We start from the raw sequence: 27,425 nt of genomic DNA on the forward strand, positions 1-27,425 counted from the left end.
AAAAAAAAAAAAAAAAAAAAAAGAGAGAGAGAGAGAGAGAGCAGGGAGCAAGATGGAGGCAGAGTAATAGCTTCTTTGCAACCAGGAGCAGTGAGACTAGGGAGAGAAGACTCAGGCATCTCTGGCTTATGGGCTCTGCCCAAAAACATCCCTTTGGGATTGGAGGGAGACAGAGAGACTTCTGGACCCCAAGAGGACAAAAGCAGTGGAGAAGAGGCAAGTGGTTGTGAACAAGCTGCTACAGATGTAACTGCAACAGCAATGAGATTGCAGACAGGGTTCCCTGTGGGTTGTTTTTGGTTTTTTTGGACTTGGACACATGGTTGAATTACCTTGGGAGAACTCGGGCAAGAGTGTGGGTGACTTTAAGCGTTGTCCAGGGTTTGGGACTGAGCCACTGGGCAGGAATAAGCTAACATTGTTTGGCTGTGGGCCCTATGCACAACCATTGTGGGAGAACTGCCCCCTGCAGGCTTTGCCCTCAGGGTCACAGAACTAGACTGAGCTACTAGACCTCGGGCAAGTAATCTAGTGACTATGAACAGCGCCAAAGGCCAGGACTGAGAGGCTGGGGAAGACCAGAGCTTTCAGTGTTTGGCAGTGGGAGGACTGCCTTGCAGCTTTGACCCTCAGGGGCATAGAGTGAGGCCGTTTTGGTGCGTCGGATAAGTGGGCAGCCACTTAAGGAGAGATCCCAGTGACAAGTGCTTTCCTGGAAAAGCTTCTGCTTAGCCAAGGTTAACAGTTTAAAGTGTCTTTTAAGCAGGCTGAGGAAAGATTCAGGCTGTCAACACTGCAGGGTTTGAGGGCAAAGAAGTCAGTAGAGGCCTCCAATCTCCATCTCATGCAGCTGTATCAGCATTGTGACTAGCATCTCATACCCCAGAAGATCACTTGTTGCCCAGACAATATTCAGCAAGATAGATAAACTGCTTTTGCTTTTTTGTTTTGTTTTTTCTTATTAACATTTCCCCTCTAGATATTTCCTTTTGCTTTTCTTTCTTCATTTTTCTAGTTTAAATATGATTTTCCATTGTTGCCTTCTTTAATAATAAGAACTTCATTTTTGCTAGTGTTTCTGCCGCTGTTATTTAGTTTTTCCCCCAATCTTATCCTATAAGGTTTTCTGTTTGTTTGGTTTGGTTTAACTTATAGTATTTTTGTCTTTCCTCTCTATTTGGTGGAGGTGGGGTACCATATCTGCTTAGAAGAGGAAAGAGCTGCTGACCTCAAGGGAACCACCCTGACCAGCACCCCCAGAGGTTGGGGGTTTCTAAGGTGTGGGTCAAAGTACCCTACTATACACCTTTATTACTCCTGCCTCCCTTTTTCTGTGCCTCTCTTTTTTTTGCCAACATTCCCTTTTACTCACTGCCTCTTCTTTCCTTTTTTTAAATCTTTTTTCCCTTCTTGCTCTTTAATCTTCTCGTCCTTCTGGTCCTGTACCAAAAGGACTCATCGAAACCTTAGGCCAGAGGCACAGTAACTTAAAGAGCAAGAAGAAGTGAAAGGAAAAGCAGGGCAAGGAAACAGATAAAAGAAAACACTCATGAGGAAGAATCAGCAGAAAAATCCTGGCAACATGAAAAACCAGTCCAGAGTAATCCCTCCAAGGGACCATGAGGTAGCTACTGCAGAGGATTCCACCTATGAAGAAATGTTAGAAATGACAGAAGAAGAATTTAAAATACAGATAATGAAAACAATGAAGGAAATTGCTAAGAAAGTGGAAAATAGCCAAAAACAATGAAAGAAATTGCTGAGAAAGTGGAAAATAACCAAAAGGAAATCCAAAAACAGAATCAAATAAGAGATGAACAATATGAAGAATATAGAAAGGATATAGCACAGCTGAAGGAATTGAAGCAGTCAATTAGGGAACTTAAAGATGCAATAGAAAGTATCAACAATGGATTAGACCACACAGAAGAAGATAGAATCTCAGGGGTAGAGGACAAAGCTGTTGAGACAACTCAGATAGTTAAAGAGACAGAAAAAAAAGAGAGAGAAAGCAGAACATTCACTGACAGAATTATGGGACTTTATGAAGCATTCAAACATATGAGTTTTAAGTATCCCAGAAGGGGAAGAAGAATGCCTTAGAGGAATGGATGCCATACTAGAGAATATTATAAATGAAAATTTCCCAATATCACCAAAGATTCTGACACATTCCTTTCAGAGGGATAGCGAACCCCAGGTCACCTCAACTCAAACAGAGCTTCTCCAAGACACATTGTGATAAGCCTGTCCAAAGAGAAGATAATAGAAAAGATTTTGCAAGCTGCCAGGAGTAGGCACTAATTGACCTACAGTGGCAAGTCCATCAAGGTGACTGCAGACTTCTCTAATGAAACTTTTCAAGCAAGAAGGCAATGGTCATCTACCTTTAATCTACTTAAGCAAAACAATTTCCAAACCAGAATTCTATATCCTGCTAAGCTAAGCTTCAAAATTGATGGAGAAATCAAATCTTTTACTGATATGCAAACATTTAGGAAATTTGCCACAAGACCAGATCTACAGGAAATACTTCAACCTGTTCTACACAATGACCATCACAATGGACCAAGCAAACTAAGTACCCAGAAATTAAAGGACAGAACCAAACTTCCACAATGATGCAAAAGATAAACTAAGCAATGGACTTTCACAAAATAAGATGAATAGAACATTATCACACTTATCAATTATCTTAATAAATATTAATGGCTTGAATTCCCCACTGAAGAGGCAGAGATTGGCTGAATGGATTAAAAAACACAAGCGATTTATTCGTTGTCTGCAGGAAACACACCTAACTTCAAAAGACAAATTAAAACTCAGAGTTAAGGGTTGGAAGACAATTTTTCAGGCAAATGGAATTCAGAAGAAAAGGGCTGCAATCTTATTTTCAGATACAAGTGGATTTAAAGCAACTAAAGTCAAAAAAGACAAAGATGTACACTTCATATTGGTTAAGGGAAAAATACAACAAGAAGACATTTCAAATCCAAGTATTTATGCACCCAACTTAAATGCTCCCAGATTCCTGAAACAGACCTTAATTAGTTTGAGTAATACGATGTCCTATAATACCATAATAACAGAGGACTTTAACACTCCTCTTACAGAACTGGACAGATCCTCCAAACAGAAATTAAACAAAGATATAAGGGAACTTAAATGAAACTCTAGAACAGTGGTTCTCAACCTTCCTAATGCTGCGACCTTTTAATACAGTTCCTGTGGGTCACAACCCACAGGTTGAGAACCACTGCACTAGAATAACTGTGCTTAATAGCATATATAGAACACTCCATCCCAAAGCTAAAGAATATACATTCTTCTTGTGACCCCATGAAACATTTTCCAAAATTGATCTTGTATCCTAGGACACAAAACAAAGCTCAACAGAATCAAAAGAATTGAAATTTTACCTTGTATCTTCTCAGACCACAAAGCATTAAAGGTGGAACTCAACTCCAACAAAAACATTCAACCCCATACAAAGGCATGGAAATTAAATAACCTTATGTGGAATGACAGTTGGGTGCAGGAAGAAATAAAAGAGGAAATCATTAACTTCCTTGAGCATAACAACAATGAAACTACTAAACCTGTGTGATACAGCAAAAGTCCTAGAGGAAAATTTATCACTTTAGATGCCTACATTCGAAAAACAGGAAGAGAGCACATCAACAAACTCACAGATCACCTTATGGAATTGGAAAAAGAAGAGCAATCTAAGCCTAAACCCAGCAGAAAAAAATAAATATCCAAAATTAAATCAGAGATTAATGAAATTGAAAACAAAAAAAATCATTCAGAATATTAATGAAACATGGAGTTGTTTTTTTAAAAATAAATAAATAAAATAGATAAACCTTTGGCCAGACTAACTAGAAATAGATAAGTAAAATCTCTAGGAACCTCAACCAGAAATGATAAATGGAAAAATTACAACAGATGCCACAGAAATACGAGAGATTATCTCTGAATACTACAAGAAACTCTTTGCCTAGAAATTTGACAATGTGAAGGAAATGAATCAATATTTGGAATAATACCCTCTCCCTAGACTTAGCCAGGAAGAAATAGGTCTCCTGAACAGACCAATTTCAAGCACTGAGATCAAAGAAACAAATCTCCAACAAAAAAATGCCCTGGTACAGATGGCTTCATACCAGAATTCTATCAAACCTTCAAAGAAGAGCTTATGCCCATACTGCAGAAATTATTTTGAAAAACTGAAGAGGAAGGAATCTTCCCCAACATGTTCTACGAAACAATCATTGATATCAAAAACCAGAACAAAACCCAACTAAAAATGAGAACTTCGGACCTATTTCACTAACGAACATAGATGCAAAAATTCTCAACAAAATCCTAGCCAAAAGACAACAGTTTATCATCAAAAAGTCATACATCATGATCAAGTAGGTTTCATCCCAGGGATGCAAGGCTGGTTTAATATATGCAAGTCCATAAACTTTATTCACTATATCAACAGAAGCATAAGCAAAGACCATATGATCCTCTCAATAGATGCAGAAAAAGCATTTAATAAAATCCAGCATCCTTTTCTAATTAGAACAATGAAGAGTACAGGCATAGGTGGCACATTTCTTAAACTGATTGAAGCTATCTATGACAAACTGACAGCTAATATTTTACTGAATGGAGTAAAACTAAAAGCTTTTCCACTTAGAACTAGAACCAGACAAGGTTGCCTTCTATTGCCATTACTATTCAACATAGTGCTAGAAGTTCTAACATACTTTCTACAAACAAGCAAGCAGAGTTCAGATATCCTCCTATTTTATCTCATGTGAGAGACCCTCTAAAAACCAAACTCCTTCCCCAAAGAGGCCTACCAGTGTGCCATGGCACTCTCCCACCAGGCACAAAACTGTATATTCTCTACCTGCAATTCTGAGTCTTCTGGTTAAGACTCTGGGGTTTTCTAACTATAAGATCGTATCATCAGCAAAGAGGGAGAGTTTGAACTCCTCTGCTCCCATTTGGATGCCCTTTATTTCCTTGTCTTGCCTAATTGTATTGTTAGAACTTCTGAACAGAACCTTCTCTCAAGACAGACGAATGACTAGCAAACATGAAAAAAAGGTCATCATCCTTAATTATCAGAGAAATGCAAATCAAAACCACCCTGAGATATCATCTAATCCCAGTGAGAATGGCCCACATCACAAAATCTCAAAACTGCACATGCTGGCGTGGATGTGGAGAGAAAGGGAACACTTTTACACTCCTGGTGGGACTGTAAACTAATACAACCTTTTTGGAAGAAGTATGGAGAAACCTCAAAAAACTTAAGCTAGACCTCCCATTTGATCCTGCAATCCCATTACTGGGCATCTATCCAGAAGGAAAAAAAAACCTTTTATCATTATCTCAGCTCAATTTACATTCACCAAAATGTGGAAACAGCCTAAATGCTCCCACCCAGGAATGGATTAACAAGCTGTGGTACATGTACACCATGGAATACTATTCAGCCATTAAAAAAAATGGAGACTTTACAACCTTTGTACTAACCTGGATGGAAGTGAAACACACAATTCTTAGTAAAGTATCACAAGAATGGAGAAGCATGAATCCTATGTATTCAATCTTGATTTGAGGACAATTAATGACACAGTCAGGGGTGAGGAAAGGGGAGATCAGAGAGAGAGATGGAGGGAGAGTAGGGGAAAGGAAGAGCAGAGAGAGGGAAGGAGGGTGGGGGTGGGGTCTCAGTGTATGACACATCTTGTACCCTCAATGAATCCCCAAAATTTAAAGTAAATAAATAAATGAAAGCTGAGAAAATTCAACATTACCCGACCTGATTTACAAGAATTGCTAAAAGGAGTTCTTCAATCTGAAAGAAAAGGACAGTAACATGAAATGAGAAATCATCTGAAGGTATAAAACTCAATGATAAAAGTACATAGAAAGTTCAGAATACCTGAATACTGTATTAGTGGTATAAACCATTTATGTCTTTAGTATAAGGACTAAAAGATAAATTATCAAAAATGATAATTTGTAAAAAAAAAAAAAATAGAAATAAATGATATTTTTGTTAAGACACAGGCAATATAAGAAATATAAAAAGGGGGTAGCACCTGTGGCTCAAAAGAGTAGGGCACCAACCCCATTTACTGGGGGTGGTGGGTTCAAACCTGGCCTCAGCCAAAAATTGCAAAAAAAGAAAAGAAATATAAAAAGGAACAACAAAAAGGAAAAAAGTGAGGAGGTTAAAGTGTAGAGTTTTTTCAGTTTTTTTCTTTGTTGTTTCTTTATGATAAAAGTTGTCATCTGTTTAAAATAACTTGTTATAAAAGATGTTTTCTGTAAGACTGATGGTAAGCACAAAGCAAAAACCTGTAATAGATACATTAAAAATAAAAAGTAAGGAATTACAACAAACTATCAGAGAAAAACACTGATCTAAAAAGAAAGAAAGGAAGAGGGGACTTAAAACAAAACAAAAACCCAGAAATGAAATAACAAAATAGCAAGAGTAGGACCTTACCCATCAATAACATTTAATATAAATGGATTAAACTCTCCAATTAAAAAACATGAAGTAGCTGAATGTATTAAAAAAACATGACTCAACTATGCTGCCTACAAAACACTCCCTTCATCTATAAAAGCATGTAGACCAAAAGGAAAGAGCAGGAAAAGGATCCATGTAATGGGGGAAAAAGAGGAACAGCTATACCTACACAAGGTGACATAGATTTCTCATCAAAAATGATAAAAAGTAACAAAGAAGATCATTACAAAATGATAAAGTATTCAATTCAGCAAAAGGCTATAATAGTTATAAACACCTATATATATCCATATATACATATAAAGCCAATAATAGATCTAAAGAAAGAAACAGACTGCCATACAATGATTTAGGGGACTTCAAAACCTCACTTCCAGCAATGGACAGACAGAAAATCGACAAAGAAACATCACAATTATATTATAGACTAAACGGACCTGGTACTTACAGAACATTTAATCCTGCTGCTCATCGAATGGAACATTCTCCAAGGCAGATTGCATGTTATGCCACAAAACAAGTTTCAACAAATTCAAAAACGCTGAAATCATATTAAGTATCTTTTCTGACCATAATAAAATAAAACTAGTAATCAATAACAAGAGGAACTCTGGAAACTATAAAAACAAATACAACTCCAGAATGACCAATGAGTCAATGATGAAATTAAAAGGGAAACTAAAAAATTTCTTGAAACTATAAAAATGATAATGTAACAAAACCTACAGGAAACAAGAAAAGAAGCACTACGAGGGTAGTTTACAGCAATAAATGACAACATCAAAAAAGAAGAAAAACGTCAAATAAACAACCTAATGATGCACCTTAACCAAGAAAAGACCAAACCAAACTGCAAATTAGTAGAAGGAGAGAAATAATAAAGAATGCAGTGGCTCACACCTGTAATCCTAACACTCTGTGAGACCAAGCAGTAGATTGCTTGAGCTCATGAGTTTGAGACCAGCCTGAGCAAAAACGAGACCCTGTCTCTACTAAAAATAGAAAACCTGAGGCAAGAGGATCACTTGAGCCCAAGAGTTGGAGGCTGCTGTGAGCTAGGACATCATGGCACTCTACCCAGGACAACAGCTTGAGACTCTGTCTCAAAAAAAAAGAAGAAAGAAAGGAAAGAAAGTAAAGGAAGAAAGAAAGGAAAGGAAGAAAGGAAAGAAAGAGAGAAAGAAATAGAAAACCTGAATAGATCAATAATGAGTAACAAGATAAAAGCAGTAATACAAAGTTTCCCGTCAGTGAAAAGCCCAGGACAATGACCTTATTACCGACTCACTTCCAACAAACACTTAAAGAAACACTAATACCAACTAATACCAATTCTACTCAAAGTATTCAAAAAAAAAAATGAAGAGGAGGGAATACTTCCACATTCCTTCTATGAAGCTAGCATTACCCTGATACCAAAATCAGACAAAGACACCATACAAAAAAGAAAACCACAGGCCAATATCCCCTGAGCATAGATGCCTGTGTAAAAAACCTGAACAAAATACTAGCAAACAGAATCTAGGAACACATTAAAAAGATCATTTACCATGATCACATGTGAACATATGTTCATTAACAGAATCAAGAACAAAAACCATATAATCATTTCAATAGTTGTTGAAAAATCATTTGATAAAATTCAACATCCCTTTGTGATAAAACTCTTAATAAACTAAGCACAGAAAGCATATACCTCCAAACAATAAAGGCCCTATGTGACAAAGCCAAGCTAGCATACTAAATGGAGAAAAATGGAAAGCCTTTCTTCTAAGATCAAAAACAGGATAAGGGGATGGCGGCTGTGACTAAAAGGAGTAAGGTGCTGGCCCCATAAACCGGAGGGGCGGTTCAAACTTGGCCCCGGTCAAAAACTGCAAAAAAAAAAAGAAACAAGATAAGGATGCCCATTTTCACCACTTTTATTTGACATGGAACTAGAAGGCCTAGCCAGAGCAGTTAGACAAGAGAAAGAGAGAGAGTCAAAACTGGAAAAGAGGGCATGTGGGTGGCTCACGCCTGTAATCCTAGCACTGTGGAGGCCGAGGTGGGTGGACTGCCTGAGCTCACAGTTTTTGGGTTTTTTTTTTTTAGCTCATAGGTTTGAGACCAGCCTGAGAAAGAGTGAGACGCCTATCTAAAAATAGCCAGGTGTTGTGGCCGGTACCTGTAGTCCCAGCTACTCAGGAGGCTGAGGTATGAGAACAGCTTGAGCCCAAGAGCTGAGGTTGCTATGAGCTATGATGCCACAGCACTCTACCAAGGGTGACAAAATAAGATTCTGCCTCAAAAAAAAAAAAAAAAAAAGGAAAAGAAGGGTTAAACTGTCCTTGTTTTCAGATGATATGATCTTACATTTAGAAAAATCTAAGGACTCCACCAAAAAACTGTTTGAACTATTGTTAAAATCAGTAAAGTTGCAGGACACAAATCAACACAGAAGATCTCTACAATAAAAGCAATAAAACATCTACGGAAGAAATTGAAAAAGACACCCCTGGAAGGAGAGATATCTCAGGTGCATGGATTGGAAGAATTAATATTGTTAAAATGTCCATTCTAAGCAAAGCAATCTTCAGACTCAGTGCAATCCCTATAAATTACCAAAGAGGCCAGGTGTGGTGGCTCATGCCTGTAATCCCAGCACTTGGCCTTGAGGCCACGGCTGGAGGCCAGGAGTGGCCTGAATGACCAGCCAGAGTGGTATAGCAAGACCTAGTCACCATGAAAAATAAGAAAAATTAGCCAGGCATAGTAGTATGGCTTATATGGCCTATAGTTCTAGCCATTCTTCCTAAGGCTAGAGGATCACTTGAGCCCAGAAGTTTGCTTGAGGCTGCACTGATGAGCAATTGGTTATTATGGAATAACCAATTGAGCAATGATGGTGCCACTGCGTTTCTACTGAGGCAACAGAGTGAGAGTGAGATCTCGTCTCAAAAAAAAAAAAAAAATCCAAATCTAATGACATTCTTCACATAAATGGATAAACAATGACTTGACTTAAGGAGTTTGAGACCAGCCTGAGCAAAACTGAGAGCCCATCTCTAAAGAAAAATAGAAAAATCAGCAGGTGTTGTGCCGGGCACCGGTAGTCAGGAGGCAGAGGCAGGGGGATAGCTTGAGCCCAGGAGTTTGAGACTGCTGTGAGCTAGGCTGAGGCCACAGCATTCTAGCCTGGGCAATAGAGACTCTGCCTCAAATAAAAAGACACATAAGTTATCAACAAGTATAAGAAAAAATGATCACTAATCATCAGGGAAATGCAACTCAAAACCACAATGAGATGCCATCTCACCTCAGTCTCAATGACTGTAACTAAGATGACAGAAAATAACATCCTGGCAAGGATGTGGAGAAACAAGACCCTGGTACACTGCTGGGTGTGGGAATGGAATGTAAATCAGTATCGCCACCATGAAAAACATTATGGAGTTACTAAAAAAACTAAAAATAGAACTACCATATGATCCAACAATCCCACTGCTAAATTTATATCCAAAAGAAAGGAAATTAGTCTACCAAATACATAATCTACACTTCCTTTTTTTTTTTTTTTGAGACAGAGTCTCACTTTGTCACCCCCAGTAGAGTGCCCTGGAATGATATCACAGCAACAACATCTAATTTTGGGGCTCAAGCGATTCTCTTGCCTCAGCCTCCCGAGCAGCTGGGACTACAGGCACTGGCCACAATGCCCGGCTAGTTTTAGAGATGGGGTCTTGCTCTAGCTCAGTCTGGTCTGGAACTCATGAGCTCAGGCGATCTGCCCACCTCGGCCTCCCAAAGTGCTAGGATTACAGGTGTGAGCCACCGCATGCAGCCTAATCTACACTCTCATGTTTATTGTTTATTCACAATAACCAAGATATTCAATCTAAATCTCCATAAGTGAATTTAAAAAGTGGGGCTATACATAGTATACACACAAGGGAGTATTATTCAGCCATAAAAAAGAAGGAAATATGCCGTTTGCAGCAACATAGGTGGAACTGGAGGCCACTGTTAAGTGAAATAAACCAGGTACAGAAAGACAATATTTCGTGTTTCACATTCCTATGTAGGAGATTTTGAAAATGGGTCTCATGGAGGTAGGGAATAGAATGAATAAAATAGGAGAGTGGTGAAAGGGGTATGAGAGAGTTTGGTTAAAGTATAAAAAATATAGTTAGATAAAAGGAATAAGTCCTAGTATATAATTGTATAAAAAGGGCAATGGTAGTTACCAGTGTTTTACTGTATATTCAAAACAACTAGAAGTGAACATTTAGAATGTTCTCAACATAAGGAAATAAATGTTTGATGAGATGGATATCTCAATTACCCAGATTTGGTCATTCCACATTATATGCTTGTACCAAAATATCACACGAACCCCATAAATAGGCATAACTATTATGTACCCATAAAATTTTTTAAAAATATAAAACCAATGAAATATCGCCTCGCACCCATTAACATAAAGACAAGAGTTGGTGACGATGTGGAAAAAAAGGCAACCTGATACACTGTTCATGGGAATGTAAACTGATAACAACGATTAAGGAAAATGGTATGAAGATAGCTCAAAAAAGTTATAAATAGAAATATTCTATGATCTAGCAATCCCACTACTGGGTACATATCCAAAGGACATGAAATCAATTCCTCAAGGATTCCCATGTTCACGGCAGCAATATTCATAATAGTCAAGATAGGGAAACAACCTAAGTTTCCCGTGACAGATGAATGGATAATGAAATAGTGATATTCCATTTGATGCACATCTATATGCCAAATTAAAGTAATTGTGGAGTGGATATGCACACACAATGTAATTATTATTCAGTCTTAAAAAAGGAAATGTATTACAACATGTACGAACCTGGAAAACGTTATGCTAAGAGAAATAGGCCAGACAAAAAAACACTACACAATCCCTCCTGTATGTGGAAGCTGTATCGTATACTTGAAATTTGCTAAGAGTAAGTCTTAACTGTTATCACCACACACAAAAACATAGTAATTACGTCAAGATGTATATGATAATCAGCTTGACTGCAAAAATCAGTTCACTAAGAACACTGAAATCTTAAATACATACGAAAATAAGTAGAAGAAATGTAATTCATTCCCTCTATCTCAGTAATCTCTCATTTTCTCTATTTTTCTTCATAATTTACCATTTCCTGAAATACATTCCCATTCGTTCATTCCTTCCTCCATTAGAAAACACGCTCTATGAGAACAAAACTTTGGTCTGTCTTAATAACCACTGTAGTCTTATGACACCCAGAATATACAGCGTTTTCACGGTCAGGTTCTAAGTGGATCGTTAAAAACGAGTCATTTGTTTCCTAACACCACACTCGCTGCCTGGCCCACGTGGTTAATACTGTTTGCTCAATAAACGAATGAATGAAGTGAAAGGGAAAGGCGGTGACATTTGCATTATTAGATAAGAAAACGAGGCTGGGAAAACAAGCGTCTGGACCCCTCCACTCGCATGGAGACCCGCATTGAAACTCCTGAACTCCGGACCCCAGCGCACTTTCCCGTCCTTCCCCTGAGCAGTCGTAAGATCACTCCCTTCTGAACTGGTCCCTTCATCCTCAGTTTCTCTCTCTACTTTCTGTGCGCAAACCTTCAGCTTTACCTGAAACGAGACCAAAATTGTCTGCGTGGCGCCCCTGAAACTATCCACAGGAAGCCTTTTCTGGTAAAGGTAGACACAGACAGCGCAGCCATCTTGGAGAACAGCACCGCCCTGCGCTCAGCTCCGAGCCGACAGTGGCGCGCCTAGACTAACCAATAGGATTAAGCTGTGGCATCTCTTTTTCCTATCACCGCCCCCCCTCCCTTTGCACCACGGGAAATGTAGTCCAGTAGCCCTCGCCGGCGGAGGCGGGACCACGGCGCGCTCTCGAAGCATGACGGGAGTTGTAGTTGAGGGGCGTCCCAAGATAGATCTGGGTGACGCCTTCTGGTCCGGGGGCGGGCGGTCATAACATTGCTTGTCTGAAAGGAGGAGGAACTGGCTTTGGGGAGGAGGGCTCTAGCGAGGCCTGAAAGGCTGCGCAGCCAGGCAAGGGAAGGTGTTGGGGATTTGGGGTTCGGGGTTGGAGGGCAGGCAGGGAGAGCGTCAGATATGTTGCTGGGGTGATCGTCTAGGGACAGAGGCAGGCGCTGGCTAGACCCAGCCGGGAAGCCTTGTCTTCGTGGGGCCTAATTTCCAGTAGCCGGGTAGGCCTCACCAGAGGCAAGATCTTTTCCGTGCGGCAGCCCCGGGTTCCTATCCCCATTCTCTGGCTGGGAGATGGCTTCCCCGAGCCCCTCGCCGGAGCCAAAGGTAAGTAAGTGCCTGTGGGGATCCCCGTTGTCTGACCACTACCCTAGGTAGGCCTCATCACCGCTCCCCTCACCCTCCACCCACCTCATGACTGCCTTCTTTAGGGCCTGTACCGTGTGAGGATCCCCAGCATCCCTAGTTTTCTGGGGTGTTATTCGCAAACTGCCCTCTGGCTCCTCCTTTTCCAAGAGAAAGTTGATAAACTAGCTTAAGAAAATTACTAATGCTCCAAGCTAACTCTCATTTGTGAATTCCTCCAAGTGAGGCACTATTTTTGACCTTTCCCCGTGTCTTGTGCACCTGGCACTATGCTTGGATACAAAGTATATGCTTAGGGAACCTGAATGAATTGAATTGGGTCACAAACCAGCACGAATGGAGAATTGGAGCAGAGCAATGAGGTAAGGGAAGCTTGGAGGGGCCTTGGGACAGTTTACTAAAAGTATTAGGGTATAATCATTAACCCCCCCCCCCAAAATCTTATCCTCAGGTCCTCCAGTTCAGAGAACAAGGATCCAGTTCCATTATCGTCGAATCTGGGACCATCACTTAGCAGTCGGGTCCCAGAATTGGGCTCCGTATGGAACTCTTAGTTACCATGTTCCTCCTAGCCTACCTGGTCCTGATAGGTGATTGCTTCTGCCACTTTGAATAGTAGAACTGTCCTTTAGACAAAAGAAACTGACTGCAGAAATCATACTATTTCAGGGGTTGCTGACATTTGAGGATGTGGCTGTGTTTTTTACCCAGGAGGAGTGGGATTATCTGGATCCAGCTCAGAGAAGCCTGTATAAAGATGTCATGATGGAGAATTATGGAAACCTGGTCGCGCTGGGTAAGACTCTCCACTTCCTCTAATTAAAATACCTAAGAAGATAGTAGAAATCAGACTCTGAGAACACTTGGACCAAAATCAGTATCAAAATTGCTTTATTCCAAAGTTTTGATTTAAACCTTTCAGCCTTTACTTGTTTCCATGACTCTTATCCCTAGCTTCCTTGCAGTGACTAAGATGCAAACCTTTCTGGCTTCCTGTCTTCATAATCTCATTCCCATATTGCTCTGTACTTTCCCTCCTGGCTCATCCTCCCACTGCTTTCCTCCCACTTCTTTTCACTCTGCCTTCTGGAGCCCCTGTTCCTCTTCACATAATGTTCCTTACCCCTCCTGGCCCTAAGTGAAACCTGGCTCTTTCCCAAGGACACCACTTCTCTGGCAGTCCTTCAAGTGGGGGCTGCTTATTCTCCCACATCCTCCTCCTTCTCCATCCTTTGTCTCAAAGCTGACAGGGAGAAGTTATTGTTCTTTCAGCTTTTCAGCGCTGTTCCCAGAGCATTAGTTTTCCATCTTCCAAAAAATCTCTCCTACTTTGAGGCCTCAGCAGTCTTGCTCTGCCCACTCAATTCCTTTTCACTATCATCTGTCAACTTTTTTATGATCCTTCACATATAACTTTGTCACGTTTTGCAGTCTTTTATACCTTACGTTATCAATGACCTAGTCGATACTTGAGCTTCAGTTGCTCTCAAACATACTGCCTTCAGGGACCCTGCTTTCCATTATTTTTCAGCAACTCATATACACACAATATTAGTGTAATAGGCAAATCTTAAACTCAAATATCCTATTCTCCAGTTAGATATTCAGGTAATACATGTTTATTGACTGTAACTAAACAAAGATAAACAAACCTGAATGTTTTCTGGCCTTGTAGAGCTTACTAGAGCTTTTCTTTCTATCTTTCCTGCTCCTTTCCACCTAAACTTATTCATTCTTAATGATGGTTCCTGTCCTTTAATATCTTTGTTTTTTCCACTAGGATGTCAGTCCTCCCCTGACTTCACCTCCCCATATAATCACTAGCACACTTTCTTGCCACCTTGTCATTGTGTTCTACCCATTCTGCAAACTCCAAATTCTGTATTTTTTAAATAAAATTCACCTTTTCTTGTCTCCTACTTGAGTTGCTAAACACAGCAGAAGAACCTCTCTAACTGAAAGAATTGATGTCCTATCTAAATGCATGGCTTTTTTCCTTCTAATCTCTGTTGGGGTTTTATATCTCAACAGTTTTTTTTTTTTTTTGTCTTGATATGCTCACCTTCCCGTTCCATTTAGCGACTATTCCAAAAATTTAAGAGTTTTCCTTGGGTCCATCTCTCAGTAGTTGACTTCACCTTCCTTTTATTTTTTTGCAGTTTTTGGCCAGGGCTGGGTTTGAATCTGCCACCTCCGGCATATGGGGCCAGCGCCCTACTCCTTAGAGCTACAGGCGCCACCGACTTCACCTTCCTTTTTGACAGAGAAAATAGAGGCTGCTAAGTGTGAAATCTCAACTTCTCCACTCCTCATCTGCACACTTAAAGCTGCTCCTGTCTTCTTACTTTTCAGAAACTTATCAACCATCTCCCCCTCCTCAATATCTTCAGTCTATTTTTTCTCTCTTGGTACCTTGATTCTAATAATCAGTATAGATTTGAATCTCCAATTGGGGAAAAGAGGAGAAGAAAGGAAAAAAAAAACACTTCTGGGAATAATAATTTCTCTTCTCCCTATAACTTGCTGCTCTTTTTCTTCACAGTCAAGTTTTTATAAGAATAGTTTTTAATGTGTTTTGTACTTCTTTACCCTCCCTTATCTCTGAGCCCCTTGGTCTTGTTTATAACACTGCCCTTAAATCGTTTAACACGGTTAACACAGAACAATTTAACACTGTTCACTCATTGTCAGATACAATGAGTTTTGGACCTTTTTTTTTGGCCTTATTCTATCCACTTCTTTATGAGTATGTGAAATTTTTTAGTGCTTCCCTCCATCATCTTGCATTCTCAGACTTTCTCCCAGACTATATGTTTTCCTTAGGGGACTTTACACTTCAGCAGTTACCACTGTGTGATGGTAAATCTCCAATCTTTATCTCCACCTAAGAAAGGAAGTGTAGAGCCTAACTGCCTAGATTCAAAAGCTGATTCTACCACTTGTTTAGCCTTGTGACTGCGAGTGACACTCTTAACTTCACTGTGCCTCAATTTGGTTTCTGTTTTGTTTTGTTGTGTTTTTTTATAAAATGGAAATAACAATAGCTGTGTCATAGGATTATTGTGAGCATTAACTGAGTTAATGTGTGTAAACATTTAGGACACTGACTAGCATGTGTAAGTACCATATAAGTGTGGATTTCTATCATCATCATCATTTTCCCTGTTAAACCTCAAATTCCTAGTCATATTTGAAGACCATGTAAGTTACTCACACCTGGCATGTCTCAATCTATTAAGACAGGAGTCCTCAAACTTTAAATAGGGAGCCAGGGCCAGTTCACTGTCCCTCAGACTGTTGGAGGGCTGGACTGCGGGCCCTGGGATGAGTTGGTTGCTAAGCAGGACAGGCAGCGGTGGCAAAAACACCCCATGGGCCACAGTTTAAGGACGCCTGTATTGAGATTTCATGGGCCTTCTCGTCAGAGTTAAGCACTATATTCTCTGCACTACCTTGTGTATGCCTCTGTTGAATTTATCACACTATACTATAGTCATTCTTTATGTGTTCTTTCTCTGACCTCATTGATCACCATGAGGACAGTAAATACGTTTTTCCATTTGACTTCTCCATTGAGAGGAATGGTTAAGGCACGGAGTTTGAGTTCTAGTGAGCTATGCTCTGTGCTCGAGTTACTGCTCTCCAGTCTGGGTAACACAGTGAGACCCTGTCCCCTCTGCCCCCCAAATAAAAACTTCTGATGGTTACTGATAGCTTAAAGGACAAAAATCTTGATTTCATATTCTGTTTTACTAGGTCCTCCCCAGTATAGACTCTGCCTAGCTTTCCATACCTCAGCTGTTATTTCCTGCACACCACTTCAGCCTGCAACCATATCACTGCTGATGTATTTATTGTTTTAAAATTCAGCATGATGTCTCTAAGTCACTGCCAGCTTATCCATACATATGGTATTCTGGCCGATAAAACCAGGCAAGTACCCAGCCTTGGCTGCCCATAATATACTGCAGGGTGTGAATACCATATGGACAAAGGTGTGGCGCTGAGCCCATCTGTAATTTGTACTTCAGGCACTCTTCTTCATTTCATCTTAAGTACAGCTTTCTGTCATTTAGTATTTCTCCTCCCCGATCTTTCTATGCTCCTCGCTAGTCCCTATCTTCATCCCCTTGATGAGTGCTCCCCTGAGAGACGACTTTGACTCTGCTGTTCTAATGTCATGTTCTTTTCCACTGCATCTTATTGCTTTTCATAATCTGCTCTCTTATAGCTTCATAATTTTGACTCTTCATTCCTACCTTTCCTTTCCATGCTGTTTTTATTTTTAAAAAAAAGACTTTAATAACTACATTGACCACACATGTGATAACTTGATCTGTTAATTCTTTGACCTCTTCAATTTTAATGGCTCCCTTTAGCTTACTTGGCCCTCATTGGCAGTCCTTGACAGAACTGGAACTTCTTACCTATAAGACCTGGAACTCATTGTTTTTCTTCTTTGGTTGTAGTCTCTCTTTAATTATTTATTCAGTTATTCATTCACTCAATAAATAGTTGTCAAATAGTGTGCTGGGCCCTAGAAATTCTAGTTCTCCATGCTCCCATTCTATAAACCAAGAAAACTGTTCATTTTATACTCTTTTGGATACTGAGATTGATAGGTATGGCCCACAAGCCAAATCTGACCCACTGCTAGTTTTATAAAGAAAGTTTTACCGAAACATGGACATGTCCATTCTATTATTATGTACTGTCTGTGATTACTTCATGGTACAGAGTAGACATAAAGTTTGTGTGCAATTTAAAATAGTTATAACTTTAAATTGAACATGAACTTTATATCTACCCTATATAATGTCAGAATCAAATAGTTACAACAGAGCCCATATGACTCACAAAGCCAAAAATATTTGTCTGGTTCTTTACTGAAAAAGCATGCTAAGTCCTATCCTAGCCTATCCTAAAGTTTATGTATATCCACTTTACTATTTCCTTGCCTTTTCTCTCTACTCTCAACAAGCTACTCTGTTATCAAAACTGGTTAAAGATTATAGAAATCCACTCAAACTAGCTTAAGGCAACAAGGGAAATCTTTATAGAGATCTCTTATAGAAGATATGAACATGATTATAGCTAGACATAGAAAAGGACTGAAACCAAAAATGGAATCTCAGAAAATTAGGAATTATTCTTCATCTTTGGGATTGCAGTTTGCTGTAACAAAATGCCATTTGCCTGGGTGGCTTAACCAGACATTTCTCTCACAGTTGGCACCTGGGAGGTCTAAGATCAAGGTGCTGGCAGACTCAGTTCCTGCCGAGACCTTCTCCTGCTTGTGAAAGGCCATCTTCTCACATGTTCTCATGTGGCAAAGGGAGAGAGAGAGCACACTGTGTTTTTCCCTCTTCTTATAGGAATACCATTCACTTCAGGGGGGCCCTACTCCCATGACCTCATCTAATTCTCATTACCTCCCAAAGGCTTCCCTTTCACATAGCTTACATTGAAGGTTAGGGCATCAGTGTATGAGGCTGGGGGTAAACACAAACATTCAGTCTGTAACCACCTTCTTTTGTGCTCTCTTTCCCCATGGTACACTAGTCCTTCCTCCTCATAGTCACATGCGTCTGTCCTTTTAGCTTCTGATTTGTAAGTTACAGTTTTAACTACATTCTGATTAAATAACTATTTCAGTTTCAATTCCAGATTCCTGGGAGAGACCCACTTTGCGTCATCTGTCCACTGTAGACAAATTAGCTGTAGCCACAGAATGGGACATTTTCATATAAGCATCACCAAGCCCAGATGTAGTGAATAGTCTTTTCAAGTCTGCTCTTTGTGGGGCTTACATTCATTTTCTTCACATGTCTATATTATTGTCCTATTTATTTTTATGCCAGTATCATTGTTTTATTTAACAACATATTATATTTTATGTCTGGTAAGATAAGTCATTCTTTAGCATTTTTTTTCAGAATGTATTTAACTGGTTGTCTATAGTCTTCCAATTAAGATTTAGATTTATTGGGATTTTTTTATTGGTCTGTATGATTTTTGATTGGAATATGATTACTTTCATAGATTTGTTTGGGAAGAATTAAGATCTTTATAATGTTGAATCTCTAAATTTAATTTAATTCTACTATTTATTTATTTATTTATTTCAAATTAATATGAGAGTACAAATGTTTAGGTTATGTTCTTTTCGTTTCTAAAGGTAAAGTTTAAGTTGTAGTTGAGTCCTTTACCCAGGGTGGTGTGCTGAACACCCTCACATTGTACACATAAGGTGAGATCCTGCCAGTCAACCTCCCTCATTCTCCCTCCTCTCTTTCTTCTCTCTCTTCCCCCTCACTAGATTATACTTGTGTTTTTTCTTTCATGTGGGCATATAGTTCATGTATTTGTTTCATATTAATAGTGAGTACATTAGATACTTTTTTTCCCATTCTTGAAATACTTTACTAATAAGAATGTGTTTCAACTCCATCCAGGTAAACACAAAAGATATAAAGTCTCTGTCTTTTTTTAATGCCTGAATAGTATTCCATGGTATACATATACGACAATTTGTTAATCTGGTCATGGGTTCATGGGCACTTGGATTGCTTGCACATCTTGGTAGTTGTGAATTGAGCTGTAATAAACGTTGTGGTGCAAATATCCTTGTGGTAAAATGATTTTGTTCTTCTGGGTAGCTACAATGGGATTGCGGGAACAAATGCAAAGTTGATTTTTAGTTCTTTGAGAATTCTCCATAATTCTTTCTGTAGAGGTTATATTAGTTTACAGTCCTACTAGCAGTGCAGAAGTGTTCCTAATCTTCACATCTACTTCAGCATCTGTAGATTTGGGACTTCGTGATGAGAACTAATCTCACTGGAGCAAGGTGGTATCTCTGAGTGTTTTTGATTTGCATTTCTCTTATGAACAGGGATGATGAGCATTTTTTCATGTGTTTGTTAGCCATTTGTCTGTCATCTTCAGAGAAGTTTATAATAAGAGAGTTTGAATCTCTTTAGCCATTGGTTGAGTCTATTTAGTTGTCCTTTTGTCTTTTTATGAATTATTTTTTGTTACTATTGTAAAGAACATTTTTCTGTAATATTTATTGGGTTTTTTTCATAGTAAAAGCCAGTTTTTTAGTCTTGTTGCTATTATAGATAAAATTGTTTTAAGAATTGTAGATAGACATTCATATTATCTTCAAGTAATGATAATTTTTATCTCATGTCTTTGAGCAAAACCCTGGAACAATATCCACTGAACAATAACATTATGAAGAGATTTTTTTTTTCCCTTCTCATAGAGTTTTAATCCAATGGAAGAGACAAACATGTAACAAAGTGTTATAGAGTACAGTGTAATAAAGGCTGTAATGGACAGGTGCTGATAATAAAAAATAGAAATCTGTCTACTAGATATGGTGAAGGCTTTGTAGAGAAACTGTTTCTTTAAACTGAATCTTAAGGAGAAACTGAGAGTTTTCCAGGTAAAGTATTGAGGGATATTTAGTAAGCAGGATCTGCAAAGATATGGCATGGAAAACTGTAAAACGAGCAACTTGCCTACATAAAGTATGACAGAGTAGGTAGGAAAGTGACTTGAGGCTTAGAGACTGTCATGAAGAGTTCTGAGTATCATAGTAGAGTCTTGATTTCATCTTGAAGGTGATAGCATGGATAGAATTCTGTTTTTGTAAGGATCTCTTCCAGAATCAGTGAGGCACATAAATTGCGAGGGCAGCCTGAAGACCAGAGTGAAGGATTATTAGATGGCCACATGAGTGTAACGGTTAAAGGGAGAAGATTGATGCTAGAGGGGAATGCATGATTTGGGAGATTGATTAAGAGTTAGAAAAAGGGAGAAATCTGGGATGATTTCCTCCTTTGGGATTTTAGGGTAATGGGTGGAGGTGCCTCTCAAGAGATAATTAGAGGTGACAAGACATAGAAGCAGATGATCATGTTAATTGTGAGCTCTTTGTGAAGCACATATATAAACCAAGTAAGGACATATATCTGGGTAACAATAACATGAAACAGTTCATAAAGGAAAATAAATAAATGAGGGAAATTTATCAGCAAAGGCCAATGAAGTAAGGGGGGAACTAAAAGAAAGTAATAGCATAAAAATCAGAAATGGGTAATGTAAGAAATGAGGGTGATTAACAGTATCAGCTGCTGCTGAATAAAATAAAGACTGAAAAATGCCAGTGTTACATTTTATTTGAAGGTCATTGGTGATTTAAGGAGAAGTTTTCCTCAATGCTGGAAACAAACTAAATTTCACAATAGGTTGTAGGGTAGATTGAATGGAAAAGTTTGAACATAGAAACCATGGGTAATAGGAAGCTACATTGTTAAGATTTTCTTTTTCCAAAAGTTGACTTTTCACCAAAAGAAGGATCCAGGTTCAAGATAAAGTTGGACATATTTATATCTTAGTAATAAGGTGGTCAATGGAGAGTATTAAAAGGAAAAGAATAGTGATGATTAAACAACTGCTGCAGGATCAAGAGGGTTAGCTTTGGATAGGAATATGGGCTATATGTTTATATACCATTGGCAGATACTTTTATAGGTAGAGGGCAGAAAGTTGAAGGAGTTCTTTTATCCTTTTTTATTGTGTGAAAGAAAATACAGTGCACTAAAAGTGAATTTTAGAGGAGACACTGTAAATAGCCTTAGAAGAAATCAAGTTTCTAATAGTTTTGTTAAAAGGAAGGAGTAAGAGAAAGTAGGCTTGTTGTTGTTTTTTTAAATAAAATAACTTGTTTGAAGTAAGTGAATAAAAAATTTAAAGATGACTTCCACAGTTAGAAGATTTGAAAATTAAGAGAAGGAAAGTATGAAAAGGAACTTATTTATTAGGCCAAATGTAAATTTGATAGTGATTGAATCTAAAATTACCTAACAGGCAATAATAGATGGAAAATCAGGAAGGAAATCAGAAGCAGGCTTAAGTGTCCTATATACCTTTCTGTTATGTAATAGACCAGTGATTTTCAACAGATGTGCCACATCACATTGGTCTGCCATGAGAGGATCTTTGGTGTGCCATGAAAATTTAAAGTAATCTTAATTAAATTATTTTCAAAAGAAGTTCAAAGCATACTAAGTATGTATTTTTTTTTAAAATCTACATTTTGATCAACATAATTTAAGTGTACCATGGAAGTTTTAACTATAGTTTCAAGTGTGCAGTAGGATAAAGAAGGTTGAAAAACACTGTCTTAAACAATTTTGTTTTCTTTTCCTCAGCACATGTAAGATTTTTATTTCTCAGATGTCATGATGGTTTTCAGTTGGAACAAGATGGTGAACCTTGGGTCTTATATCTAAAGTTTAAAAGTTTGACAATCATTTGTACTTGTAGTAGGACTTAATGGTAGGTGAAGTCATAAGCTACCACGGACCGCTCTTTTTTCCTTCATTTCTTCCATTAACTCTAACCATGTTCCTTTATACCTATTTTATTCAGTCACTTTATATCATAGATTCCATGTCATTTCAGTCCTTTTTGTTTTTTTTTTAAAAAAAGCTCTTTTGTCTCCATAGAGGAGCTACTTTTTATTTTTATCATATTATTTTCTTTCCCCTATTTTTACTCATCATCATACTCACCATTTGGTAGAGGGCTTCATGTCTTATCTCTGAATTCTGGCTCATCACATAGTGCCTGGAATGTTTTTAATGGGCAGCAAGTAAATTCTGGTTAATGAATGAATTATTGTTTCCACTGATTCTTTGTTTTTTATCCTTCTTAGCATCTTTTTTGTGTTTCTTTCTGTTAATTATTTGGTCTGTTTTCAGTCCAATAATGCTTTCTCACCCTAAATTTTCCTGAACTTACTGGTTTTGTTCTCTTCTTACTCTTTCTTCCTTGATAGACTGGTTAATCCCACCTTTTTTACTTGTTTTATTTTTGTTTGCCCATGTGACCTTGTATAATTCAGTGTTGATCTGCTAGCCCTTCATCCCAACTCTTCTTGCTCCTACTGTCTCTTTGCCTACTGAACCCTTTTTTCATGCCCTTTTTCATTGCATAGTCCAACATTAAATGTGTTAGCTTATTCTCTTTGCCAAGTGCTATTCTAAATGTTATTTATGTATATGAACCAATTTAATTCTCATAACAATACTGTGAGGTAGTAAAGTACATTTTATAGATATAGTAATTTATCCTAATTACCTTATTTTGTTTATTGTTTCTTGTTTCACCTTGCCATCAGAGAGCATGGCTAATGTTTGTATTTTTATTTGTTGTTCTAGATGTTTTGAACAGAGATAAGGATGAGGAGCCAACTGTGAAACAAGAAATTGAAGAAATTGAGCAAGAAGTGGAGCCACAAGGTGTAATAGTTACAAGAATAAAAAGTGAAATTGACCAGGATCCCATGGGTAGAGAAACATTTGAACTTGTTGGTAGATTGGATAAACAAAGAGGGATCTTCTTATGGGAAATACCAAGGGAATCTTTGACCCAAGAACAGAGAATGTTCAGAGGAAACACTAACATCCGTAGGAGACCAAACTCAGAAGAGAAGTGCCACAAATGTGAAGAATGTGGAAAGGGTTTTGTCCGCAAAGCCCATTTTATTCAACATCAAAGAGTCCATACTGGTGAGAAACCTTTTCAGTGCAATGAATGTGGGAAAAGTTTTAGTCGCAGTTCATTTGTTATTGAACATCAGAGAATTCACACTGGAGAAAGGCCCTATGAGTGTAACTACTGCGGAAAAACTTTCAGTGTGAGCTCAACCCTCATTAGACATCAGAGAATCCACACTGGAGAAAGACCTTATCAGTGTAATCAGTGTAAACAGAGCTTCAGCCAGAGAAGGAGCCTTGTTAAACATCAAAGAATTCATACAGGTGAGAAACCCCATAAATGTAGTGACTGTGGGAAAGCCTTCAGTTGGAAGTCACACCTTATTGAGCATCAGAGAACTCACACTGGTGAGAAACCCTATCACTGTACCAAATGTAAAAAAAGCTTTAGTCGAAATTCATTGCTTGTTGAGCATCAAAGAATTCACACTGGGGAAAGACCTCACAAATGTGGTGAATGTGGGAAAGCCTTTAGATTAAGTACATACCTTATACAACACCAAAAAATCCACACTGGTGAGAAGCCTTTCCTTTGTATTGAATGTGGAAAAAGCTTCAGCCGCAGCTCATTCCTTATCGAACATCAGAGGATCCACACTGGTGAAAGACCTTATCAGTGCAAAGAGTGTGGGAAAAGTTTCAGCCAGCTTTGCAACCTTACTCGTCATCAGAGAATTCACACAGGAGACAAACCCCATAAATGTGAGGAGTGTGGAAAAGCCTTTAGTAGAAGCTCAGGTCTCATTCAGCATCAGAGAATTCACACCAGGGAGAAGACTTACCCATACAATGAAACTAAGGACAGTTTTGATCCAAATTGTAGTCTTGTTATACAGCAGGAGGTGTACCCTAAGGAAAAATCTTATAAATGTGATGAATGTGGGAAAACTTTCAGTGTTAGTGCTCATCTTGTACAACATCAAAGAATCCACACTGGTGAAAAGCCTTACTTATGTACTGTTTGTGGAAAAAGCTTTAGTCGGAGCTCATTTCTTATTGAACATCAGAGAATCCACACTGGTGAGAGACCCTATCTGTGCAGACAGTGTGGCAAAAGCTTCAGTCAGCTATGTAATCTAATACGACATCAGGGTGTTCACACAGGCAATAAGCCCCATAAATGTGATGAATGTGGGAAGGCCTTTAGCCGGAACTCGGGTCTTATTCAGCATCAGAGAATACATACAGGAGAGAAACCTTATAAGTGTGAGAAGTGCGACAAAAGTTTCAGTCAACAGCGTAGTCTTGTCAACCATCAGAAGATCCATGCAGAGGTGAAAACCCAAGAAGCCCACGAATGTGATGCTTGTGGTGAAGCCTTCAATTGCCGCATTTCTCTCATTCAACATCAGAAATTGCACACTGCATGGATGCAGTAAATAGAGAAATATGTAAGCTCAAATATTTTATTTGAGACTACCCAAGTGCAGTTTTAATATGGCTCATCATGGGTCATATTTAGTGATAAAGTAGATTCTTCTTGGCCTCAGGCAAATGATTTCTAAAGATTGTGAATAGTGGACAATTGCCTATGGGCAGTTGAATTCCACTTCTTTTTGTTTTGATGATCAGAGACTTGGTAATATATCTAAGCATCTTTAACAAATCTTTCAGCAGAGAAGTTAAAGAGCACATTGGAGGTGCTCTAAAGGACAGAGTTGAACTAGCTGATGTTAGAAAACCAAGAATAATGATTACAAGAAGTCTTCTGGCCCCAGCTCATTGTTCTTTTGGTTCTATAATACGTTTGGCTGTGCATGCCAAAGTCCAGTGATTAAACATATATTGTTAAGGAAACAAAGCCCCAATGTTCTGAAACCAATACATGAACTTTTTGTCATTGTTTAAGGAAGTTAGTTATTTGACATGTGAGTTAAAAGCAGTTCCAATGCCTGGTGGATCCCAGATCAATGAAATGAGTGAACCATCAAAGATCATGTGAATAATTAGCAAACTTAGCAAAAGTGTTACCAAGGAACCTTTGGGAGTGCCTTTATATTTTCCCCTCCAAAAGTGGACAAAGGTATTTTTCTTTTGTGTCTTCCCACCTATGAAAGATACTTGTAATTCTCTATGAATAAGCTTATCCCTCCACAACCAGGAGCATGTGAAGTGTACATATTTTTATTACCAAGAATTAGAAATAAAAAAGACCTGGGTCTGTGCTAGGAAGCTGAGATATTTTGGTATTGCCTTGGTTTTTATGGTAACCAGATTTTGCATGCAATTTTTAAATCCTTATTTTTGGATCTAGGGTTTCCCTTAGTTAATGATTCTTATAAACCTATTAATTCATCTGTTTTGATCATTAAAACCTGTTGTTTTGTTGCTTTGTGTAAAGAGTACTTTGTTAGTGTAAAATCAATTCTGTCAAATACATTACTGTGTTTTTTAAATTAGAATCAAGGATTTGAAGGAAATTGTTCTCATTTGTTCTGTCTAACTTAATTCTTTCTGACTAGTTAACTTTTTCTGGAGTTGTTCACCTAAGGTTAAGTCTAGGTTCTTTAGTGCCTGACTATAGAATTTCAAATCACCAGAACTCTGCAATTCTATAATTTCCTAATGGTTTGGGCAAATGACCTCTCTTTCACTTATACCCCAGCTATTCTAAAAATCACCTCCAAACGTTTTTCCTCCCATATCTCTGCCTGAATGTAAATGTGGAGGTTATGGTACATGTATAGAGTGATACCTATCTCTGTGCACTCCCTATTCAATTTAGGTATCATAGTTACTGTACAGTTAACATTTCAGAACACAGCTTCTAGCTTGGTTAAAAGCACACAAAAATAACAAACTGCACCTGATTCCTCAATAAAATTATCTTGTCCTGAACTTTCCCAGTTTTATTTATTCTGTATTGGACCACTGTCCTAACTAAGACTGAGATTCTTAGACCTATGTTCAGTATTTTAAAAACTGAAATTTGTGATTTTGCTATATGCACACTGAAGTATTTGCTTTTTGTTGGAATTACATCACCTTGATGTATGGTTACCTGAGCAGAAACCCTGCCATTGTTGATTTCATAGTAATTTAGGTCCATGGTACTTATAATATTCCTCCATAATTTTTAACATTCTTGGATATGAATCCTAGAGTGACAGCTCAAAAGTCCGGCAGCAATAGTTAGTCCTTGACTATATAAATCATTACTTATATACATTAAAAAAAGCCCCCTCAAAAGTGATTATTTTAAAAAGAGAGAAAACCAGTTACATGTTCACTTCTGTTTCCCAAGAAAATGATGAAAACATGCTGAGTGCTCTTAAAAGTGAAATGAAGTGCCTAGAAAAGGAGGCAAGGAAAAAGTTTAATCTCAAGAGGAGGTGATGCTCAAGACTAAAGCGTCTTAAGATGAGAGTACCAGGGAAAGCAAATAGTGTCTGGAAATAATGACTTGTTAGAGAAACTGCTAGCTACAGGGTGAACTGGTTGCCTGGGGTCTTGGGAATGTGAGAGGAGGTAAGGCTGCTCTTAAGTAAGTGGAGATCACGAGAGTTGTTACGCTAAGGAGACTCTATTCTTCTGCCTAAAAATTTATGGGGATTTTGTATTTCAATATGCTGTATATATTAAAAGGGCACATACTTAAATATACAACTCTTGAGTTTTCACTATTAACCACCTATGTAACCAGCACCCAGCTTAAGAAAGAATGTCACTGGGTACCCCCAAACACTCCCCTTGTGCACCTTTCCAAGTACTACACACAGTGCACCCTGTGGTTCCTCTAGTTTAACTCCAGAGGCAATGTGAAGGTGAACTGGAGGGAAAGAATTTGGGACAATGGTTCTTGACTTTTGTTATAGCTGTGGATCCTCTCAGAAATTTGTACTTGTGGACTATTGTGTCAAGGACTTGTTTCTGTGTTAACCTCAAGAGATCTTTATGGTAGTATAATGGTTCAGAAATTAATGATACTTTGTTGTGT

At 38.4% G+C, this 27,425-nt stretch overlaps 2 protein-coding genes across 5 annotated transcripts in view; one reads left to right on the forward strand and one right to left on the reverse strand.

The window, feature by feature from the left end:
- The window catches only part of MRPL50 (mitochondrial ribosomal protein L50), a 19,298-nt gene extending 7,000 nt beyond the window's left edge, over positions 1-12,298 (reverse strand). Inside the window, exon 1 of the mRNA XM_003785179.3 lies at positions 12,183-12,298. Coding sequence (XP_003785227.1) covers positions 12,183-12,274 — 92 coding nt within the window. The 5' untranslated portion in view covers positions 12,275-12,298. The remainder of the gene's footprint in view (positions 1-12,182) is intronic.
- ZNF189 (zinc finger protein 189) lies at positions 11,905-25,822 on the forward strand. 4 transcript variants are annotated; one of them, XM_023510599.1, is made up of 3 exons: positions 11,905-12,102; positions 13,626-13,710; positions 23,150-25,822. In XM_023510599.1, the coding sequence occupies exons 2-3, from the start codon at positions 13,677-13,679 to the stop codon at positions 24,865-24,867; spliced, it is 1,752 nt and encodes a 583-aa protein (XP_023366367.1). In that variant the 5' UTR covers positions 11,905-12,102; positions 13,626-13,676; the 3' UTR covers positions 24,868-25,822. The 4 variants fall into 4 exon arrangements, with proteins under 4 accessions (XP_023366367.1, XP_023366366.1, XP_012657926.1 ...); XM_023510598.1 differs by lacking the exon at positions 11,905-12,102 and adding an exon at positions 12,530-12,875; XM_012802472.1 differs by lacking the exon at positions 11,905-12,102 and adding an exon at positions 12,530-12,875 and having other exon boundaries at positions 13,629-13,710.
- Positions 25,823-27,425: the final 1,603 nt, after the last annotated feature.

Source organism: Otolemur garnettii, unplaced genomic scaffold (genome assembly GCF_000181295.1).
Source record: "Otolemur garnettii isolate 467f Iridium unplaced genomic scaffold, OtoGar3 scaffold00014, whole genome shotgun sequence".
In the NCBI taxonomy this organism is placed as follows: domain Eukaryota; kingdom Metazoa; phylum Chordata; class Mammalia; order Primates; family Galagidae; genus Otolemur; species Otolemur garnettii.